Source organism: Dipodomys merriami, unplaced genomic scaffold (genome assembly GCF_024711535.1).
Source record: "Dipodomys merriami isolate MVZ:Mamm:240054 unplaced genomic scaffold, mDipMer1.0.p SCAF_384, whole genome shotgun sequence".
In the NCBI taxonomy this organism is placed as follows: domain Eukaryota; kingdom Metazoa; phylum Chordata; class Mammalia; order Rodentia; family Heteromyidae; genus Dipodomys; species Dipodomys merriami.
In genome coordinates this window covers 172,762-193,454 of record NW_027205426.1, presented here as the reverse complement: position 1 = coordinate 193,454, position 20,693 = coordinate 172,762, and the positions used below count along the sequence as shown (strand labels likewise).

General features: G+C 46.6%; 1 protein-coding gene and 2 long non-coding RNA genes across 5 annotated transcripts; 1 reads left to right on the top strand and 2 right to left on the bottom strand.

Moving 5' to 3' along the window:
- Window positions 1–4,029: 4,029 nt before the first annotated feature.
- On the bottom strand, window positions 4,030–7,533 carry LOC138805060 (uncharacterized). Its single transcript, XR_011365427.1, has 3 exons — window positions 7,423–7,533; window positions 5,072–5,347; window positions 4,030–4,131 (listed from the first exon to the last, which is right to left on the bottom strand). It is a non-coding gene; the product is annotated as an uncharacterized lncRNA (long non-coding RNA).
- A 4,307-nt stretch (window positions 7,534–11,840) lies between these two features.
- On the top strand, window positions 11,841–15,923 carry LOC138805061 (uncharacterized). 3 transcript variants are annotated; one of them, XR_011365428.1, is made up of 3 exons: window positions 11,841–11,948; window positions 12,083–12,456; window positions 13,430–14,526. It is a non-coding gene; the product is annotated as an uncharacterized lncRNA (long non-coding RNA). The 3 variants fall into 3 exon arrangements; XR_011365429.1 differs by lacking the exon at window positions 13,430–14,526 and adding an exon at window positions 14,549–15,923 and having other exon boundaries at window positions 11,843–11,948; XR_011365431.1 differs by having other exon boundaries at window positions 11,854–11,948; window positions 12,083–12,212; window positions 12,319–14,526.
- An 885-nt stretch (window positions 15,924–16,808) lies between these two features.
- On the bottom strand, window positions 16,809–17,522 carry LOC138805059 (small integral membrane protein 10-like protein 1). Its single transcript, XM_069989611.1, has one exon. It carries the CDS (start codon window positions 17,362–17,364, stop codon window positions 17,164–17,166), a length of 201 nt encoding a protein of 66 aa, XP_069845712.1. The 5' UTR covers window positions 17,365–17,522; the 3' UTR covers window positions 16,809–17,163.
- Between the last annotated feature and the right edge of the window lie 3,171 nt (window positions 17,523–20,693).

Below are 20,693 nucleotides of genomic sequence, written 5' to 3'. Positions count from 1 at the left end.
ACCTTTTTCAGACCCACAGAGAAGTTCTTGACCAATTCCCTAACAGCTCTCTCTCAGGCTGAAACCCAGGAGCCTGGCAAAGCCATCTTTTCTTTTTTTATTGTGAAAATACTGTACAGAGGGGTTACAATTACATGGGCAAGATAATGAGTACATTTCTTATCAAGCATTGTAGCCTGCTCCTTTGTTTCCCCTTCCCATCCCTTCCCAGCCTCCCCCCCCACCTAATCCTCCCCCCTCATCAAATTTGTAAAGTTCGTTTTCGACATGACAACTTGTACTTCTCATTGTTGCAACGGGTCCACCTGTATCCTTATTTAAATGACTTGTTTTTCCCGTTCCCCTCCACAAATTATACCGACATCAAATACAGTGAAAGCAGGGGTTATACTGTGGGGGAGGGACATACAAAGCAACAAAGAAATAATCTTATGTTAGAAGCAATTTCATGAAAGAAAAAAAAACATTTGAATACATACCTTAGGGTTCATTTCCCTAACATCACCTTATCTGACCTTTTCTGCTTGACTCAGACATATACTAGTTATTGCAAATAAGGGAAACCATGGGACCTATGTTTCTCTGGGTCTGGCTTACTTTACTTAATATAATTTTTACCAAGTCTTTCCATTTCCTAACAAATGGGGCAATGTCATTCTTTCTGATGGAGGCATAGAATTCCATTGTGTATATATACCACATTTTCTTGATCCATCAATATCTACTGAGGGGCATCTGGATTGGTTCCATATCTTAGCTATGGTAAATAATGCTGCAATAAACATAGTCGTGTTGGTAGCTTTTATGGTCTTGTTTGTGAACATTTGGGTAAATGCCCAAAAGTGGGATTGCTGGGTCATGGGGGAGCTCTATGTGGAGTCTTTTGAGGAACCTCCATACTGCCTTCCAAAGTGGTTGAACAAGTTTACACTCCCACCAACAATGCAGTACGGTTCCCTTCTGTCCACATCCCCTCCAGCATCTGTTGTTATTAGAGTTCTTGATTATAGCCATTCTAACTGGGGTGAGGTGGTATCTCAATGTTGTTTTGATTTGCATTTCTTTTATGCAAAGCCATCTTTTCTGCTCAAAAGTTTACAACCTGATTCTGAAAGCCCAAGACCCCTGCTCCTCTCATCATCCCACATCAGTGGGAAGCAGCCAGACAAAACAAGAGTGCCCCCTTCCCCTTGTTTCCTGTGCTTCTCCAGCATCATGAATGATGGGAGATGAGTTCACCTAAAGCACTTACCTCCCCTGTGACAGCCATTTCCCTGAGCTGTCCTTGTTTCCCACCCCGCTGAGCTCCCCGCTTCCCCTCCCTCCTGGAGAAATGCACCTGCGGTCTGGGAAGAGAGCCTGAGACCAAGGCCTTGTCTCCTGCTGATTACCTGATCAGAACAGAGCCTGCTGAGACCCTGAAACTCCTCTGTGCTCCCCAACCCCCCACCACCTCATCCCGCGCCTTTCTGCCCACTCCCCCGAGTTCACGCTAATATTTAAAGAGCCCAACGTTTAAGTATTGTTTAAATATTAAGACTGCGTTAAATGGTGAAAATCACCATTTAAACTACCTCAGAAGAGACATCTGAAGACTAGGTGCATGCAGCAATTTACCAGTCTTCTATATTCTTCCGTCTAGATGAGAGGAGGTTATAATGTGGATTATGTTCAGATTCTTGGAGAGTCAAGATGAAGTTACCAGTATGTGATATTTAGTGATTCTCTATCACCAGGCTATATTGGAAATGCTAAGCAGTAATTCTTAGTGACTAGGTCTCTCTCTCTCTCTCTGTCTCTCTCTCTCTGTATGTCTCTCTCTCACACACAAAGCACCCATACACAAACACACATAATGGAGGAAGATTCAACATGGGAAGAAATGAAATCTGTCATTTGGGCAGTTCCATTCAAAGAATGGGCTGGAGGATATTACACTCAGTACATGTAACCTGGTTCAGAAACGGAACTACCAATCAGCTCCTCTCCTCAGGGGAAGCTAATTAAGCTCATTTTGTGGAGGTAGAGAGGAGAAGAGTGGTTCCCAGAGGTGAGGAGGTGCAGAGGGGACAAGGATGGAAGGAAGCTGGGTAACAAGTGTTGACATAGTTAGAAAGAGAAGGAAGCGCCAGTGGCTGGGTGGCTGAAGTTCGCAACTCTTTATTCTGTGTTCAAAGATGGGACGGAGGAGAGGAGTGGAATGGATGGTGTCTTCTCAGAAGATGGAGCTCCTCACTCACCGCACACTGCAGAGACAAGGTGCATGGGGTGGATGGGCGTGGCCTTGGAGGTGGATGGCTCAGTGGGGGCCGTGGCAGGGCTTTGGGATGAAGGCGGGGCCGAGGGGAGGGGTGCACTGTTCAGATTGGGCTAGACATCAGAATCACCTTGGACATGTGCCAAAGTGTTTGTGCCTATATCACACCCTCAGACATTATGATTTAATTCAAGTGCGATCTATCTTGGCCAGTCGGAGTTTACAATTAAAGAAAAAAAATCTTCTATCATGTGGAAGAATTCTGAACCTAGAGGAAAGCCACAAGACTGGTACAAGGGAATGTCAGGTCTCAGACTGGGTTCGTGTTGACCCCTTTGAATTCGTTTACCACATCCGGTTAAAAGCTGCGTCTGATATAAATGTGTGTCCATTCCAGGGCCCCCCTGGAGCCCGGTGAGGGTCTGTGGCTCCCAGGCAGCCCACATATTCCTGAGGACCAAGGACTCTGTCCTCATGGAAACTGGTGACTTCTGGGTGAGAGACCCTCAGATTGCTGACTCCATCTGGTGTCTCATTTGTGTTTTTTATTTTCCGTGCAGAGGAAGCCCTGGGTGCCTCCATCTCAAGTTACCTACCAGGGCCAGAGAGGAGACTGATGGGTCATTTCACAGTTTCTCTGAGATGTGCTATGTGCACTAAAACCTAAAGCCAAATGGGCCACAGAAATGAAACTTTTGTTCTCTAGTTAATGCCTTCCATTGTAAACTACCCTTCCTAACTTTATGCTTTGCGTACATTTTGCTTTCCAGTCGGACAAATTGGCTTTGCCATCGCACAGCCTACTTCATGCACACTTTCAGAACATCCTGAATTCTTTTTTTTGTTGTTGTTTGGTCTGGTTGTAGGGCCTGAACTCTGGGCCTGGGCGCTGTCCCTCAGCTCTTCAGCTCAAGGCTAGCGCTCTACCACTTGAGCCACAGCACCACTTCCGGCTTTTTTCTTATGTGGTGCTGAGGAATCGAACCCAGGGCCTCAGGTATGCAAGGCAAGCGCTCTACCACTGAGCCAACTTCCCAGCCACATCCTGAATTCTTGGGGGAGTTTTAATGTTCACGGCTCCTGCATCAGTAGCACTGACAATGAGAGTCTCTTCTACTCAAACCGTCTTGGGAAAGTGGCGGTATTCCTGCTCATCTATCTCGTTTCTTCCTGGCTCCTTCCTGCCAGATCCTGCCTCCTTCTGAGTGTAGCTGGGCCATGTGTGCGGTGGTCCTCGTGGCTGAGGGCGTGTGGTAAGGGAAAGGAGTGGTAGCTTGTGAGGTGAGGGGTCAGGGCCTTCACTGCCACGCTCCTGTTCTGTCGGCCACACTGACCCGACAGCGAGACCCAGCCTGGCTAGAAATGGACAGAGGAGGCTGAAGGACTGAGGCTCTTGGCATCTCCAGTGGCACAGCCTCTGTGCACAAGACTCCTGCAGCTCACAAAGGCTTTCCTGATAGTCTCCCACCCTTCCTAGGCCCAGAAAGCCAACACCATTACACCATTGCAATAAAGTGCATCAGGTAAGAGGTAACTAGGAAAAGGGGGGCTCAAGGGACCTGAGAAGGTCTGAAGACTACTTGTGTTTGTGCAATGCATCCCAGTGGGTGTGGTTGGGGTTGGGGTCTGTGGGAAGCTTTCCCCTGGGCAGTGGAGCACAGCATAGGCAGAGGGTGGAAGCAAGCCACGGGGATCTGGGTTATCTGCTGCCCACCCACCTCACTTGTCTCACCCCGTTCATCCGCCCCTCAATGAGAGAGGGCAGACAGAGATCATATGCTAACTTTTTTAATTGGGGTACTGGGGCCATGGTAGATATGGCCATGCTGTCCCAGTGGCAGAGGGATCTGAAGGGCTTCTTCTTCTTTATTTTCCTGAAAGAAACAAACAAAGTTATGGGAACTAGTAAAGAAGGAGCTGCTGTTTTGGGGGTAGAGGAGTTGAGGACCAAACTCTGGCCCTTGCCCTTGCTACACAAGCTCTCTTCCACCAAGCTAAATCTCCAAGCCCATTAAGGTGGGGTTTTCCTCTTTTATTTTCATTTAATGTCCTCTCCTTCCTAATTTTTTTTGTTACTTTTATGATCAGCATCTAGGAGATCATGGCTATGTGGAAGTTGGGGAAAAACTTAATTGCAAGTTGTGTCTCTTTTGGTTGTGACTGAAGTTGTTCAAAGACACATCTAAGAGATGGTCTGCCTCGGGTCCCTCCCAGTGAAGACCAGGACCAGGGCTGAACGGGATAAACTTTTGGAGAAGGGAATGGGAGGTCAGAGGAGATCTGATTGCTCCTGCCTCGGAGCTCCTGCAGATGGCTTTTCAGTTTGAACACAACTTAGATGTACAGGCTATAAACCTGGGTAACACTTAGCCACACTGCACCTAGCTATCACTTGTAGGGACAGTGGGTGAGAGCAGGTGAGGTGAGGCGGGAAGGGCCGGGCAGGCATTGCGGTGGCTGCTCCCCGAGTCGGGTGGGACACGGGCAGCAGAGACCACACCGAGGTCTCTGCAGTACCCACAGGCCCAACAAGTCATTCAGCCAGGGATCCCTGTGGATCCCTGTGGATCCCTGTGGGTAGGAACCTGTGCTGGTGCCCCTCAAACCCTGAGATTTCTGGGACCACCTGTGGACAGCTGGGGTCCTCTGTCTACCCTGGAAAACCTGATGTGTGGTCCTGAACCACACAATCTCAACAGATTCTTCGAGAGTACATTCCCTGCTACCGTCTGAGGACAGTCGGGTGTGGGTGTTGCATGTGGAATGAGTTTGCGCCATACCTGTCCTGGAATGTGATTATCGGGGGTGACTGACCTTCAGAAGGTGGTTCTTCAGTGGGGGATATTGTGGGTTTCTGGGGATTGTAGGGTTTGTTTTCATGAGGAGATTTCTGTCCATGAGTAGGTCTGTGTCCGTGAGGAGCCCGGGAGGAAGTGCGCTCTTCTCCGGAACCTTCCTCTTCCGAGGGCACATCTCCTTCTCCTTCTCCTTCTTCATCTCCTTCTCCTTCTCCTTCTCCGGCTTCATCAGAGGTTGCAGGCGGGGGTGCCTTGGGTTGTTGGCCAGGCTCTGGGTTTGCTTCCGCAGCCCCTGTGTGGTTTTGGCACAAAAGACATAGAGAGAGAGAGAGAGAGAGAGAGAGAGAGAGAGAGAGAGAGAGAGAGAGAGAGAGAGAGAGAGAGAGAGAGAGAGAGAGAGAGTGTGTGTGTGTGTGTTTGTGTGTGTGGTGGAGAGAGTACACCTCTGGCTTTTGACCTCTGACCTTGTCACCCATTGCTTCCTCCCCAATCTCCCTCTACTGACACACTTCCTGCCTCCTCCCCCTCCCCCCCCATTCCCCATCAGTTCCTCTCTTTATCCAGACATTGGTCATATCCAATGTCTCATAGCTATGTTCCTAGAAGTACATTCCCTGAAACTGCCCCCAAATTAAGATCCCGGGTATCTGATTTCAGAAAGTAAGTCTCTAATGACAGAAGTAGAACAAAGCAGAAGGTTGATGATCTGTGTGGTTGGCAGTGTTCTAGGTTTTGTTTTTATGAGCATGCTCCAAGTACTGGAAGCCTATGTGTTCAAGCCTGGCTCAGGTGCCGGAGCAGAGGAAGGCTAGACAGCGAGGGCCGGGAGCCTGTGGCGTGCGTGAGGAGGAGAAGCAGGCATGGGGCTCCCGGCCCTGACTATGCAGTTAGTGCCAGAGACACAGCTGAGTGGAGATTCGCCATGGTCACAGATGCTGTCTGTCTCCCTCTCCTTGGCCTCCTCACCCTACCACTGTTGCTAGGATAGCAGATTATTTCTCTGATCTCCAGACCCCCACAGTTGTCCTTTAGTTTTAAAATTATGTTCTTTAGTTCTCTTGATCTTACATCTCATCTTTCTATCTAGAGGAGACATTGTAGTCATTTGTATTTAATCCCCTGGGACCTCTTCCCATTCAGAATCTGGCGTTACGTTTAAGATGTGTATGGACACTTTTCTATGCAGGTTGATTGTAAGTATCAATGCCTTTTTTTTCTTCATCACCACTATTAAAACTAAGCAGAAGTCTTGGGATAAAACAGAGAGGGTAGGGGGGAGGAAGAGAGAGGGAGAGATATAGAGAGAGTGGGTCACAGGTCTTTTCTTGTGCATTTTTTGGTGAATTTTTGCCATTGTGGAGAGAAACCCTGTGCAGGATAAAAGCCACTGACACCCTCTCTGTGCAGAAGATGCAGAAATTTCCCCGTGCAATGCCTGCCTTGTTTTTCAGTAGTCACTTCTGCCTGGGAACAAATTTCTGTTAAATTAGTCCTTCAGCTCATATATATAAACAGAATATATTAATAACATATTAACATATTACTAATCATAAACATCAATAGTATATATTAAATGTATTCAACATATTCAAATTTATTTAACATATATTTCAATCTAGTCCTGTTATATACACACACACGTTTATTTAGTTGGTCCTGCGCCTTGAAATCTGGGCCTGGGCGCTGTCCCTCAGCTCTTCAGCTCAAGGCCAGCGCTCTACCACTTGAGCCTCAGCACCACTTTCAGTTTTCTGGTGATTTATTGGAGATAAGTCTCATGGACTCTTCTGCCTGGGCTGGCTTTGAACTGTGATCCTCAGATCTCAGCCTTCTGAGGAGCTGGGATGACAGTCATGAGCCACCGGTGCCGGCTTATGTTTTTAAATTTGTGTGTGTGTGTGTGAGCGCTGTCCTTGGACTTAAACTCAGGGCCTGTCCACTGTCTGAGCTTTCTTCCTCAAGGCTAGCATTCGGTAACTTGAGCCATAGCTCTACTTCTGAATTTTTGGTGGTTAGGTAGAGATAAGCACCTCAAGGATTTTCCTCTTGGGCTGACTGTGAACTGCCATCCTCAGATCCCAGCCTCCTAACTAGCTAGGATTACAGGTGTGAGCCATCAGAGCCTGGCTCCACACTTAGTTTATTCCTTCCCGGCATCGAAGATGCCTTTGTTGCAGTGGCGTCTCTCTTCGCCATCTGCTGGTCAGTTTAATGGAGCAGTAGCTGTCCCCCAACAATAAGGCTGGGCTGAGCAGAGAGGCCTTAACTGCCCTCACCTGTCCTCACTACCTCAAGTTCCCACTGGCTCCTGTTCTCCCCTCCCCTGAGGCCCATGTAGCATCCACCCCACCGAGTATGGCCCCGTACCTTTGATTATGCTCTGAGTGGAGCTTAGGGCCAGCAGGGCCACAGTGAGCAGGACCAGCAGCATCGTGGAGGCGGCTCTGAAGTGGCTGTGAAGTCTGGGTGGGGAAGCAGGTGGTTCCCTTTATGAGGACAGAATAATGGAGCTCCGAGCTCGCCATGGCGATCTCGCACCTAACAGTGTGTGTGTGTGTGGGGGGGGGGGGGAGCTCCTGTCCCTTACTTTTCTGTCTGGGATTGGCCTAGCAGGATGAGGGTGTGGAGTCGGTCCTCAAACTGGGATTCATAAATGGTGTCACATGTGACTTGTGTAGTGTTGCTGAAAAAATATCTCTTCTGTGTATTTGTCAGTGTTCCATGCTTAGAATTTCCATATGGTTGCCAACACTGAGTTTTATGGCTGGGTGGGGGGAGGGAGGATAAGTCCCCATGGTATAAATTGAACTCCTCTGATATCTGGCTTATTTGACATGTGTCTTGGGAAAACTGTGCTCTACCTTGGTTTCATTCTTATTTTTAAAGTTTGATAAGGTGTTTTCTTTTTTTTGTTGGTCATGGGGCCTGAACTCTGGGCCTGGGTGCTGTCCTTCAGCTCTTCAGCTCAAAGCTAGTGCTCTACCACTTGAGCCACAGCACTACTTCTGGCCTTTTCTGCTTATGGGGTGCTGAGGAATCGAACCGAGGGTCTCATGCATGCAAGGCAAGCGCTCTACTACTGAGTCACCTTCCCAGCTCCCGGTATTTTCATTTTTTAAAATGTGAACAACTCCAGCGACTTTTATTGGTTCTCACTTGCTGCCCAGTGCATGCGGGGACCATGACCCTGTTTTTCCATTTCTGTTGTAGGTGGGATGGTGGGTGCATGCCACCACACACAGCTTCTTCCCACTGGAGTTACGTGAACCTTCCTGCCTGGGCTGGCCTAGAACTGTGGTCTGCCCTTGAATCAGATGGGATGGCTGGTACACACCAGTGCACCCAGAAGGCAGTTAAGAAGCGGTATTGCCACATTAGCTGGAACTCTCCCAACCACAGCTTCCCAAATGTCAGCAAAGGTTACAGGCAGGAGCCACCATGCCTGGCTCACATGTTTTTTCAATACTGGTTTTGCAATGTGCCTTATTCAACCCAGAACCTTTTCCCAATTCTTTCAATAATGGGAATGAGAAGAAGTTATCAATGCACCATAATAAAATAAATAGAGTTTAAGACCTGCTTAAACAAAAGGAGTACCAGAAGATCTCTGTATCCTGGCAAGGATGAAGGTCAAGTTTAGAAGGTCAAGTTTAGGAGAAGGTAAAGGGCACCTGGCAGCCTGCCACAGCAAAGCCCAGGCTAGGCCCACCGACCTGTGACACTCCAACCTCCCCACTTCCATCTGAGAGAGTCCACGTTTGTTAGCCAAAACTTAAAATAATTGCTTTTGAGGAGCTTCTATCGGGACTAGGCCCAGAATTTTAGACTCAAACCTTTCCTGTTACCATTGCTGTCAAAGACAAATGCCCATTAATTGAGAATATCAACACATGAAACATATCTGAAGATTTGCAACTACATGACTATGTCTTTGAACCAAATGTAATCAAATGTCCTTAAAATGCTCTGTATTACATAAACATTTCCATTCTTGGGTAAAAGATTTGATTCCCTACCTGGGCAATAGTCTGTTTTTCCTTAGAAGTTTGCTGTTGTTAGGGCTGGGAACATGGCTCAGTGGTAGAGTGGTCACTTCACATGCATGAGACCCTGGGTTCAATTCCTCAGCACCACATAGCAGAAAAGGCCGGAAGTGGCGCTGTGGCTCAAGTGGAAGAGCTCTAGCCTTGAGCTGAAGAGCTCAGGGACAGTGCCCAGGCCCAGAGTTCAGGCCCAGTGACCCCTCCCACCCCCCAAAAAAAGTTTGCTTAAGACTCATTTATTAACCATTTATTTCATTATGGTATTACACAGTATTTTAACTTTTTTTTCCTCAAAAAATTGTGAACAGCTTGTTAGACCTAATATTATTATTATTATTATTATTATTTTTTGTCAGTAGTGGTCTTGAACTCTGGGCCTGGGTGCTGTCCCTGTGCTCTTCAGCTCAAGGCAAGAGCTCTACCGTTTGAGCCACAGCACCACTTCTGGTTTTCTAGTGGTTTATTGGAGATAAGAGTCTCACGGACTTTCCTGCCTGGGCTGGCTTTGAACCATGATCCTCAGATCTCAGCCTCCTGAGTAGCTAGGATTACAGGCGTGAGCTATTAGCACCCAACTCTCTATGCCTTTTGATAACACTCTTACCCCCAAAATATCAGTTCGCTAATTCTATGAAACACTGGCTGTTTTTTCCTCAAGTTGTTTGCTTACTGTATTTCAAAGAGTATTAAATATAATAACAAACCCTGTTTTGTATGTTCCCCCTAACCTCCCAGTTCCTACTATTCATAAGGTATTATAGCATTAGTTAATACAATTGAGTCACAAGATGTGCTTTGCATGATAAACCATGGCAATAGTAGATTCAGTTTAAGAAGTTGCTAAAATTTACCTGTGCTAAAAAGATGTTTTAAGTGTTCACTCTTTTAAATCCACGAGGAGTAGCAAATGAATTTGCTAGTTTTCCCACAGCAGAGAAAGCAGAAAAGTTCCATTCCTGTTTTTATTCTGGCAGTATGAGCAGAAGTATTAGTCACAGACAGCGTAGGGATCACATGTATTTCTTTCATTATATCCCCCCCATCCCATCTCCCTGTAATTTCTTTGAATAGTGAAAAAATGAAAATGGCTTTCCATTTCCCTGCAGATGACATAACAGTGACTGATAAAATACATTGCCTTTTGTGGGTGTCAGAACTGAGGCTTGAACTCACAGCCTGGGGTACGGTCTTAGCCTTTTTGCTCAGGTCTGGTGTTCTACCACATGAACTACAGCTTTACTTCTGGCTCGTAGACTTTCCAGGCTGGGCTGGCTTTGAACCTCAGTCCTCAGAGCTCAGCTCCAAGTAGTTAGGAGTACAGGTGTGGTGCCTGTCAAATTCTCTGGACTTTTAGCTCCCTCCTTCCTGATGCTGAGGACCAGTACTCTTTCACTGAGCAAAATCCTTATCTCTGGAGAACACTTTTAAAAGAACGGATTCACTGTTATTTAGTGGAAAATAAAGAGTATTTAATGGAGGATTAGGAATTGGTGAAGGATTCCTAGAGGAAGGTACAGGATAGACTGGCAGGGGAACAGGATGAAAGGGAACAAAGCTGGCCACATGCAGTGGGAAGGCTGTTGAAGGAGGCATGTTCCAACCATGGGGCTCAGGTCAGGTGTGGCCAAGGTGCAGGTGGTCCTGTGGTAAAAGCAGGATTAGCTGAAATAAACTGCATGATTGAAAAGCAGTGTGTCCGACACCTGCTTGCTTTCCTTGATGCTGGACATGTGGCCCTTGCGCCTTTGTCACCAGGTGAAGTTTCCATTCTGATTTCTCTGAGGCAGTCTGCTTCCTGATCACCTGACATTACTGGTCCAGAGATGAGCAGCGTTGCAGGACAAAGTGGACACAGCCCACTGCTGCTTGAGTGACACAGTGCTAACACCCCGAGGGAGAGCATGAGGGCTGCCCCCAGAATTGGGGAGGGAACAGAGAGCCCACAGGGTTTCCTGAAAAGATTTTTAATGACTTACAGGAAAACATCAAAAAAAGAGGACACAGACAATAGTTTTGAGGCATCTGTCTGATTCTAAATGTATCTGTTGGGAACGTTTTACAAAATCATGTGCCCAATAGCCAACAATGCTACAGAAGTAGTCTTTATTCTTCAAATGTGGAAATGCCAGCTGAAGTTAGGTTTAATTGCTGAAGCAGACCACAGCAAAGTCTCGCTGCCAATAATGGCGATAACCAGCTACAAGAAACAATGATCTTTGTCCAGTACAGGGTTTCCTGGTTGGGAAAGATGTCAGATCCAGGGCTCAGACCCTCTGCAGAGGGATTGCAGAAATCACTAAAACTAAAAAGTAACCACCTCTCATTTGAAATGAATGACAAAGTGCAAGTTTCAGGGCATGAAAAGAGGTCATTGGAGGTGATTCAATGGCTTTTCCTATCACTCTTCTTAGTCTGCTCAAACACATACAACATCAGACATTATCCCATTACTGTGATTGCCTTACATGGGAGAGATTTTATTAATGTCTGAGGAAAGAGACTTGAGAACAGAAAATTAAAAGTACATGATAGAGGAGGAACACTGTTAATTCTACCACCAACTATATAATCTGAAGCAATTACAAGTTCTCTTTGTCACACAGCCTCTCCAGGCGCCCTTGTTTTAAGATGTTTTCTCAAATCTGCCTTACCAAGTGACCAAGCCATCACAGGCTGCACTTCCTCTCTTTTAGCCATTGCTTCACCTTAGGTCAGTAGTTAACTGTACGTTTAATAATTTACCAATGCAAACATACTTGGGGACTGTGGATTCGTTTCTAGATCCCTGTGGTGGAGCAATATTGCAGTGGAGGGAGTTGGAGGAAGTGGTTTTCCCAAGCACATGAAAGGGTAATGTATTGAATGGGACAGCACTGTATTAAAACTGACATGTTTAATTGAAGTATTTACTGCTAAAAGCACAGCCATCCTCTAAGACTCCCATCGTTCATCATTTCTTTGCTTTGCTGGTGATGGTGCTGAAGGTTACGAAGCCGAGGCAGTTTCCTAAAGATGCAATGAGGTGTGCAGTACGATGACTGACTTTCCTGGGAGACCTGCTGGGAGCAGGCCACACGGACAGTCCTGATCCACAGGAAAAAACTTCTGTCAAAGGTAACTTACTTTTGTAAACAAAGAGGTGTTTTGTAAAGAAACAATACTTAGAACGTGTCCTTTTTTTTGTTTTTCATCTCTCCTTTTTTCTCTTGGTGGTACTGAGGTGAACTCAGGGACTTACACTTGCTGGGTGGGCACTGCCACACACTTGGAATCGAGTTTGGCTTTACCAGAGGGCCCTTGGACCACTATCCTCCTCTACATACTCCTTTGACACACTGGACTGCAAACTACACAAGAGGTACACTGTTAACACTTGCTCTTATTTGCTCAGATGGGGTCTCACTTCTTCCCTGGGCTGGCCTCAAATTGTGATCCACTAGATCTCTGCATTACGAGATTTCTGGCTAGGAGGGCCACCAAGGAGAGAGTGAAGGAGCTGCAGATTTCTATCACATACTTCCAGTTCTATGTTATTTTCTTGTTTAATATAAGAATTCTTTTCATATTTTAGATAATGGCCTTTAGTCAGACATGTGTTCTGCAAATATTTTCCCTCAGTTGTGGCTTGTGTTCTGATTCTTTTACATAGCAGAGGTTAATTTTAAAAAAGAACATTTTTGGTACTGTGTTAAAAATGCTATCACTAAGCTTTCCTAGATTTTTTTTGTATTTTCTTTTAGATGTTTTGAAAATCTTAATTATGTTTCATCTTGAGTTCATTTGTCAGAAACAGGTTTTGTTTAGGTTCTTACTATTGGTTATACCTTTAGAATCAGTCTGTCTAGTTATTCTGCTTTGTTTCATTCATAGACTTAAAAAATGCTAACTTTTTTCTTAAGGGATTAATTTTATGCTTTGATCAAGGAAATGTCACAAGAGTAGGGCCTGATCTGACCTGTAAATATTTGACAGTAAATATTAGATCAATAAGTGCCTGAGTAAATAACCTGTTTTACTACTTTTCAGTTTAATAAGGTAAAATGTAAGTAAACAGCACACTATATATAAACTAATGAATTATTCTCATAATTCATGAAACTTACTCGTAAATTTTGTTTCTACATTTATTTTTGATTGATGTTAAGTATGCTGTTCTTGCAACCTTACAAATAACTCTGCTGAAGACTTGGAAAACTTAGAAAGTTCCTTCTGTTATATTAAATAGAAATATAATTACAATTTAAACCATAGGCAGCTTAACATCAATTACTTTTATAGATCCAATTAATTTCCTAAAACCTATCCCTGAACTTCAAAAATCTTGCCAATAGGTGGAGCTCCTGATCCACAACCTTTTACTCCAGGTCAAAACATGGCATTTCCACCATTCACTTCAGTACCTCTGAAAACAAAGACACAAGTTTACGATGACAACTTTCTGGTTTTGTACTTTTTGTTTGTTCCCAATTCCAGCTCCTCAACTCCTGGATTTGGAGACTGACAACAGGCTCTGATGAAATCACATTTCTGATTTACTTTCGTTTACACTGAGCAATAGCAAGTGCTTATTCAGCAGTGGGACAGTGCAAAAGGAAAACATTTTAATGGTGTTGAAATAAAGATTTAGTGAAAGACAACATTTTGTCAACTATTGTGAAATAGCTCAGGTTCCTGGCTCTCTTCTAACCCCAATTGAAGGGAGGATTTAGAGCTCCCCTTCCAGCTGTTTGCTGGATAACTAGAGATATCTCGTAGACTTGAACCAGGATTCTCAGCCTTTTGAGGAGGAAGGATTATAGGTGTGAGACACTGGCATTCATGAGCACAAACATACTTTATCCTGACACAGGGAGTAGAATTTGGACAAATTAAATGTTTTGGAGGTTCAGATTTTAGATTTACAGATAAGATATTGTAGCTCTTTTATATCTTGATGCCAGTGCCCCTACTGCCTGCCTGAGGTATGTTTTCCTGGTGCTTGCAGGGAGAGCCAGGAGTAATGCAGTTAGGCATATTTATACACAGCCTGCTCAGTGACAGGGTGCACAGCATTCCCCTTTGTGTGCTGGACGATGTTCATGCCAACATTTTATCACTTATTTGGATGAAGAAACATGTGGGGGGCTGGGAAGGTGGCTCAGTGGTAGAGCACTTGCCTTGCATGCCTGAGGCCCTGGGTTCGATTCCTCAGCACCACATAGGCAAAAAGAAAAATAGCCAGAAGTGGCGCTGTGGCTCAAGTGGTAGAGCGCTAGCCTTGAGCTGAAGAGCTGAGGGACAGCGCCCAGGCCCTGAGTTCAGGCCCCACGACCTGACCAAGAAAAAAAAAAAAAAAAAGAAACATGTGGGTTCACATTTAAAATTAACAATCTGTACTTTTTTTTTTTCAGTCATGGGACTTGAACTCAGGGTCTGGGTGCTGTCCCTGAGTTTTTTTTTTTTTTTGCTAGCACTCTTCCACTTAAACCACAACTCCATTTCCACTTTTCTGGTGCTTTTTTGGAGAAAAGAATCTCACAACTTTACTGCCTGGGATGGCTTCGGACGTAGATCCTCAGATCTCGGCCTCTTGAGCAGCTAGAATTACAGATGTGAGCCACCAGTGCCTGGCATATTTCTACTCTTATGTCTTTTATAGCTAAAGACAGAAATGAGCATTTGTAGACAAAGAAAATGCAAAGAGTGATCTGTATTTTAACAAATAAACAGTACCTCACATGGAAAACTGTGGCCTATAACTATAGTAGAACAAAAAAAATCAGTTGACTGCTATGTACAAAACACCCCAAAAGCAGACACTCACTTCTGTATTCAACAGCACCCACTGTCTAGTTTGCCTCAGCCAATGCTCTTGGCTTTAGGTCAGGGCAGGGACAAGCAAATTCCTGGCCTCCAGATTACTTGGAATACAGTCTTTGTAAATTAGTGTAATAAGTGGTTTAGTTTGGGCACAATGCTTTTCTCCCTAGGAAACTTAATCAAACTGCATTATGTGGAAAGAAAAATCTGTATCAAGCTTTGAGAGCAATTGTGAAGAATTGAGGGTAACTTGTCAAGCTTACAATCTTACTACCAACACTTGAGGTCTCTCTTGGCATTTTTACTGCTTCATTAACTATGTTCCTGATATTTTAGACTAAAATGTTTTGGCTCCTGAACTCTGAGTGACTAGGAAATCTTATTTTTTTTTTTTTTTAAAGCCAGTAATGCACAATAAAACCTGCTGTGAATTGTTACCATTGTTGGCAGATTGATCTAAAGAAGTGAGTTCCAATCTGGTTAGATGAATCTGGGAAAAATAAATGGAAAAAAAAAGCCACTGTACTTAGCTTTATAGGTAAGAGTATCTATGAGAAGTAAAAAGGCAGAGAGCAGATGGGAGAGGAAGATTTGCACAAGTGTTTAGCTGGAGACAAGGCATGAAGAGGGCCACAAGTCCAGAGCTGGATTAGGTGCTGGAGGAGGACAGGACAAGTGACTTCCTGTTGTCTTGGAAGTACTGGGGATTGAACTCAGGCCCTTGTGCTTATTGGGCATGAGTTCTGTTACTTGAGCCATGCCTCCATTCCACAGGACAATCATTTTAAATCATAGAGAATAGTCTAGAACATTACGCGAAATTTAAAATTTTATCCTGGGTAACAAAAACTCGTTTAGGCCCCAGTGGCTCACCCCTCTGATCCTGGTTACTCAGGAGGCTGAAATCTGGATGATCTCAGGAAGAAAAGCCCATGAGACTTCATATACCCTTAACAGGCAAAAAGCCAGACTGGAGGTATTGCTTGAGTGGTAAAGTACCAGTTTTGAGCATGCAAGGCACGTGAGAGCCCGAGGCCCTGAGTTCATGCCCTGCCAAGTTAACACCTTCGCCATCCAATTCTTTTGTTAGAATGACGTGAGGTTCCTTTCCACACCCTTACGTCAGCACTTTCCTCTTTGAGACTAAAAATTGCTCCCCAGACATGCTTTCTATAACGTTGTATTTTATTCACATGGCAATGTTCTACTTGCGGGTACAGCTCCTTCGCTGTGCACATGCCCAGAAGGGAAGGCAGTCTTATCTTGAATCCTCGAGCCTTTCTAGGTGGACGGTGTTTGGCCTTCACAGTTAAGGAAACCGAGGGCTTACGAGTTCTGATGGGCACCCTCAGGGCCGGAGTGCGCGTTCTCACGGAGGTCTGCAGAACCCCACGCGGGCCGCACCGACTCTGAACCAGCCGAGGACCGTTCCAAAGTAAGATCTGAATTCTGAATCAGAGCGGAGAGACCAAGGGAACACTGCAGGGACGGAGGCCGTCTGGACCAGGCGCCGTCCTGCGTGCGGCTCTCCTTCCCAGGGTCCCCCTCTGCGTCCCGCAGCGCTCCTCGGGATCCACGCACGCGTGTGCACGCTGGCTCACACGGGACTGCGGCGTAGTTTCCCACCTTTTCAGGTCTGCAATGACCTCGGTGCGTACACGAATCCGCTGCGCGTGCGTATCACACGCGTCCCCCCCCCCCCCCCACACCGGGCACATACCCTGACAGCGGGCCTCTCCTGCCGACGCCTCGCTGCCCTCGTCTGAGTGGTGTTGGTCCTGGTCGCGGCCACGCCTGGCACTGGCTTCCGGTCCCCGCCCCCCCCCCCCCCCCCCCGCCGCGGCTCCGCTTCCGGCGCCGCGAGGTTTTGGCGGGAATTCCACGTGGCCCCCCCCCCCACCGGAGGTGTGACCCCGGCCCCGCCCCCTCCATCCGGGTCCCTCCCTCGAGCGCGAGGCCCGCAGGCGCCTTAACTTGAGTCCGTCAGCCCCGGGGTATGTGGTCCATCCAACTTCCTTCGGGAATGCTGTCCCTGCTGTTCTCACGCGGGGGGTCCGGGCCTCACTCGGTGCGCCACGTCCGTCTGTTTGTCCATCCACCCGCGTGTGTGAAGGGCGCGGTATCACGTCCTCCGTCTCCGCTGGCCATCAGGAGGAACCGCCAGGGGCCGAGTGCGCAGGCGCGGCCGGCCCCGCGGAGCCTCGCGAGACTTCGGGACACCCGCCGCCCGCCGCCGCGGCGGCCATGACGCCGGCTCCGGCGGGGTCTAGATGTGTACCTGCAGGCGGACGTTGAGCACCACCGAGCCCGCCACGTAGACGTACGGGAAGCTGGCGCGCAGCTGCCAGGCCAGCTCGAAGAAGGCGAGCAGGGTGCGGGACAGACCCTTGCAGAAGACGCCGTACGACGTAGGGGCGGCCGGCGGGGGCGCGGGCCTGAGGGCCGCGGGGGCCGGCGGGGACGCCATGGCCGGGGGCGGCGGGGGGCGGCGGCCGGGCTCGGGTCTCGGCGGAGTCGGGCCTGCGTTCGCGCCCGACGCCTGCGCCCTGCCGGCGCCGCAGCTCCCGCGGACCCGGGGCGAAAGCTGGGCCGGGCGGAGCGGACGCCGGGCCTTTGCGTCCCTGGGGCTCCTCCCCGGAGCTCCGCCCCGCCTCCCCGCCGCTCCCCGCCCCGCCTCCCGGCCGCTCCGCCCCCTGGCCTCCCCCCCCCCCCCTTAACCCCCCCACCCCGGGCGGGGCTGATGCCCCGGCCTCCGAGGCCCGCCACTGCGGAGCGCACCGGGTCTCCAGCCCCACGGCCTGTGCTCGGTGATCCGAACCTCCATCCCCCCCCCCCCCCTCCCCACGGGACTTTACACGGTCAGCCGGGGAACCGCTGCCAGAATGATGTAAGAAAATCAACACCGTACACAACGCGCTTTCCCAACACTGCTGTAAACTTAAAGGTGAACGGTGCAGACCCCCCCCCTCCTCGGCTCTCCGAGGACACACACTAAGGGAGCCCGAGGCTGCTGTGCACGCCTCCCCTCAGTGACCTCATCACCTGGTCACCCAGCCACCCCCCCCCCCCCGCCCCCGCCCCCCAGCCCCCTGCTCCCCGGTACCTTCGCATTTATTCCATCACACATTACTGTGACACTGTAATCTGTATTTCACACATCTGTCTCATCCTGCACAGCACATCTGCAGTGCAAAGCATTGTCACCGTAGCGGGTTTTTTAAAGGTGTGTTGCTTAAGCAAAAGGTTCATATGACAGTGTAAATGCAACTCCTTTAAAAAGAAAGGGATTGTGCAAATAAGCTCGTGTTTCTAAAGTGCAGGCTTTAGAATCAGTGGGCCAAACAGAAGGAGGTCTGTACATTGGCATCACTCTTGAAAATAATGGCAGTTGTTTTTTAAACAACTGGATTGTTTTCCAGAAGGAAAAAGATTGAAAACAAAACGAGAAACCCAAGAAGTGTAAGTTAATGGAAAAGGAATATATGTAAAATTGAAACGAATGCTCACAGTGTAAAACAATTTGTGGGGTTAAAAAATGCAATGAATAAAACAAATGAAAATAAGAGGCCTGAGGTGAAGTATTTTTTACTTTTTCATCACCGGTTCAGAATACCTGAGTCGGCCGAGAGGAGGTATTCTGGCTTGTGGTTTTAGAGGGTTCAGATCGGGGTCAGCTGGTTCCAATGGCTGGCCAATGAGCATCTTGGTGAGAGTGTATTGGAAGCTGCAAGCAAAGAGTGAGAATGACCAAGCCAGTCACCTCCTCAACACCATTGAGAGCCAAGCTTCTAACAAGAATCAGCCAGGGATATTTTCATCTAAATCCCAAGGTGAAGGGGTAAGTTGGGTTGAATTTTATTTTGAACTTTTCATTGTGAGGAGAGCCTGGAAATTCTACTCGTGTATACCAAGGAAATGCATCAAGTGATGTGAAAATGAACGGCTTCATAGCTTGACAGAACTAGTCTTTACTGTAAATAGTAGTAATGGTTTGTTTTTCACCTTCATTAACTTCTGTATAATAGATTATCCACACACATTATCTATACAGTTAAATTCACAAATGGCACCATACCTTCACCGCAGTTAATTTAACATACATTTTACTTGCTAATAATTTGTATATGTATTTTACATGTCCAAGAATATTATTTCTATACTATTAATTGGCAGTCTGACTGATACACTGACGTCTTACTGTGTGAAAGTTAATCTGAAAACATTTCACAGCAATACTTGGTCTATGATCAAACTACTGTGCACTGTTAATTCAGCAACTGTTAATTCAGGATGATATGGTTCGGGCTGAGTAATCAGCTATGAGGATTCTAAGAGCATGAATGGGAGAAGTGTGATTCAGTTCCAAATACATGAACAGTGACTTTTCTGAAAACAAAAAGAATAATGACTGTTGTCTTTCAGGGTTGCTGAAATAATAAACCGAGGCATTTACAACTTCAAATAATCTAAAACTTGGAGATCCATTTTCCAGGGTGTTTCACTTTTGCCAACCCACAAAAATCTTTGCTTAAAGTACATTAATCCAAATTGTGTGAATTACTTGAAACTTGCAGATCATGTTGAAAGCTATTGGACTTTGCCAGAAAACCACGCAGACATCCAGGTAACCAAGAAAGGTTTATTGCTAGGGAAAGGGGGCCAGCAAGATTCCTCACAAGGGAGAAGTGAGAAGAAGCATTATCTATTGTCTGAGGTGACCTATATAATAACCTAGGGGGTTTAGGAGGGGCTAGAAGAGGCTAAGAGGCGGAGACCCGGTGTGGACCTGTGGGCCAGGGGCTTCATCATGGTGGACTGATTTATGGCTGCTGTCCAAATAGTAGATAAGGGGTCTTGCAGCTGCCCAGACCTAAGGTCACTCTAAGGGGCTCTGCTTTCTATAGTGGTAGCTGCCCCATAGAAGTGCCATCCCAAGCTAGAGGGGGTTGGAAATTTACTGCCTTTACTATGTGGGCCTAGTGTTGCCTAGGAAGGGATCATGCTAAGCTGTGGAGAAGGGAAGAAGTGGACTAAGCTATGGGAAGGGAGCTCAATTTGCTAACACATGTGGTCAAGTTAAGTACTTGATACACAGAAGAAAAGGGCAAAGAGAAACCAGCATGAACATTTGGTCTCACCTTAAGGCCATAACAGAAGTCATCAGGAATATTAACTGTGAACCAGAGAACAGGAATATAGACTGGGAGAAGAAAAAGGAATTTTAGATGGCCATGGTTTATGTTTTCTGCATGAATCTACCTTTAAACATCATAGCTTTTCTTTAGCAAGCATTCGGAACAAGAAATCAGCAACAGCAAATACCAATTATGCTGCACTTCTCTGTTTCCTCTTAAACTGCTTCTTTCCACTCAGAATTTCCTTTGTTTCACGTAAAACCCCAGCTTAGATAATCTTTTTAAGGACTCAACTGAGTTATGACTATAAAGAAGACATGATCAATTTCTCTAAATTTCTTCTCTTTTTCTGTTTTTTTTTTTTTTTTTCTCCCTCAAATGAGAAAATCTGCAGTCAAGTCCCTTATATCACATACTGGCCAAGTTTTCAACTCTGTTTTTGAGAGTGGAGATTTAGGAAAGTGGGCTTAAAAACCCAAATGATCCAAGCCTTAGGAAAAAGGAAAATTGCAAATTCATGCAAATTGCTCTTTCTCATATTTGCATGCAAACAAAATGGGTTTTAATCTTTCAGAGGGCCTCATAGTCACAGAAAGTTGCTATGATTAGCAGAACTATCTGCGAGGAAGAATTCAAGAATTCCTGGTCACAACTTATCAGA

Coding starts and splice junctions, on each gene's coding strand:
- LOC138805059 (XM_069989611.1), bottom strand. CDS start 17,364: ATGGCGTCCCCGCCGGCCCCCGCGGCCCTCAGGCCCGCGCCCCCGCCG.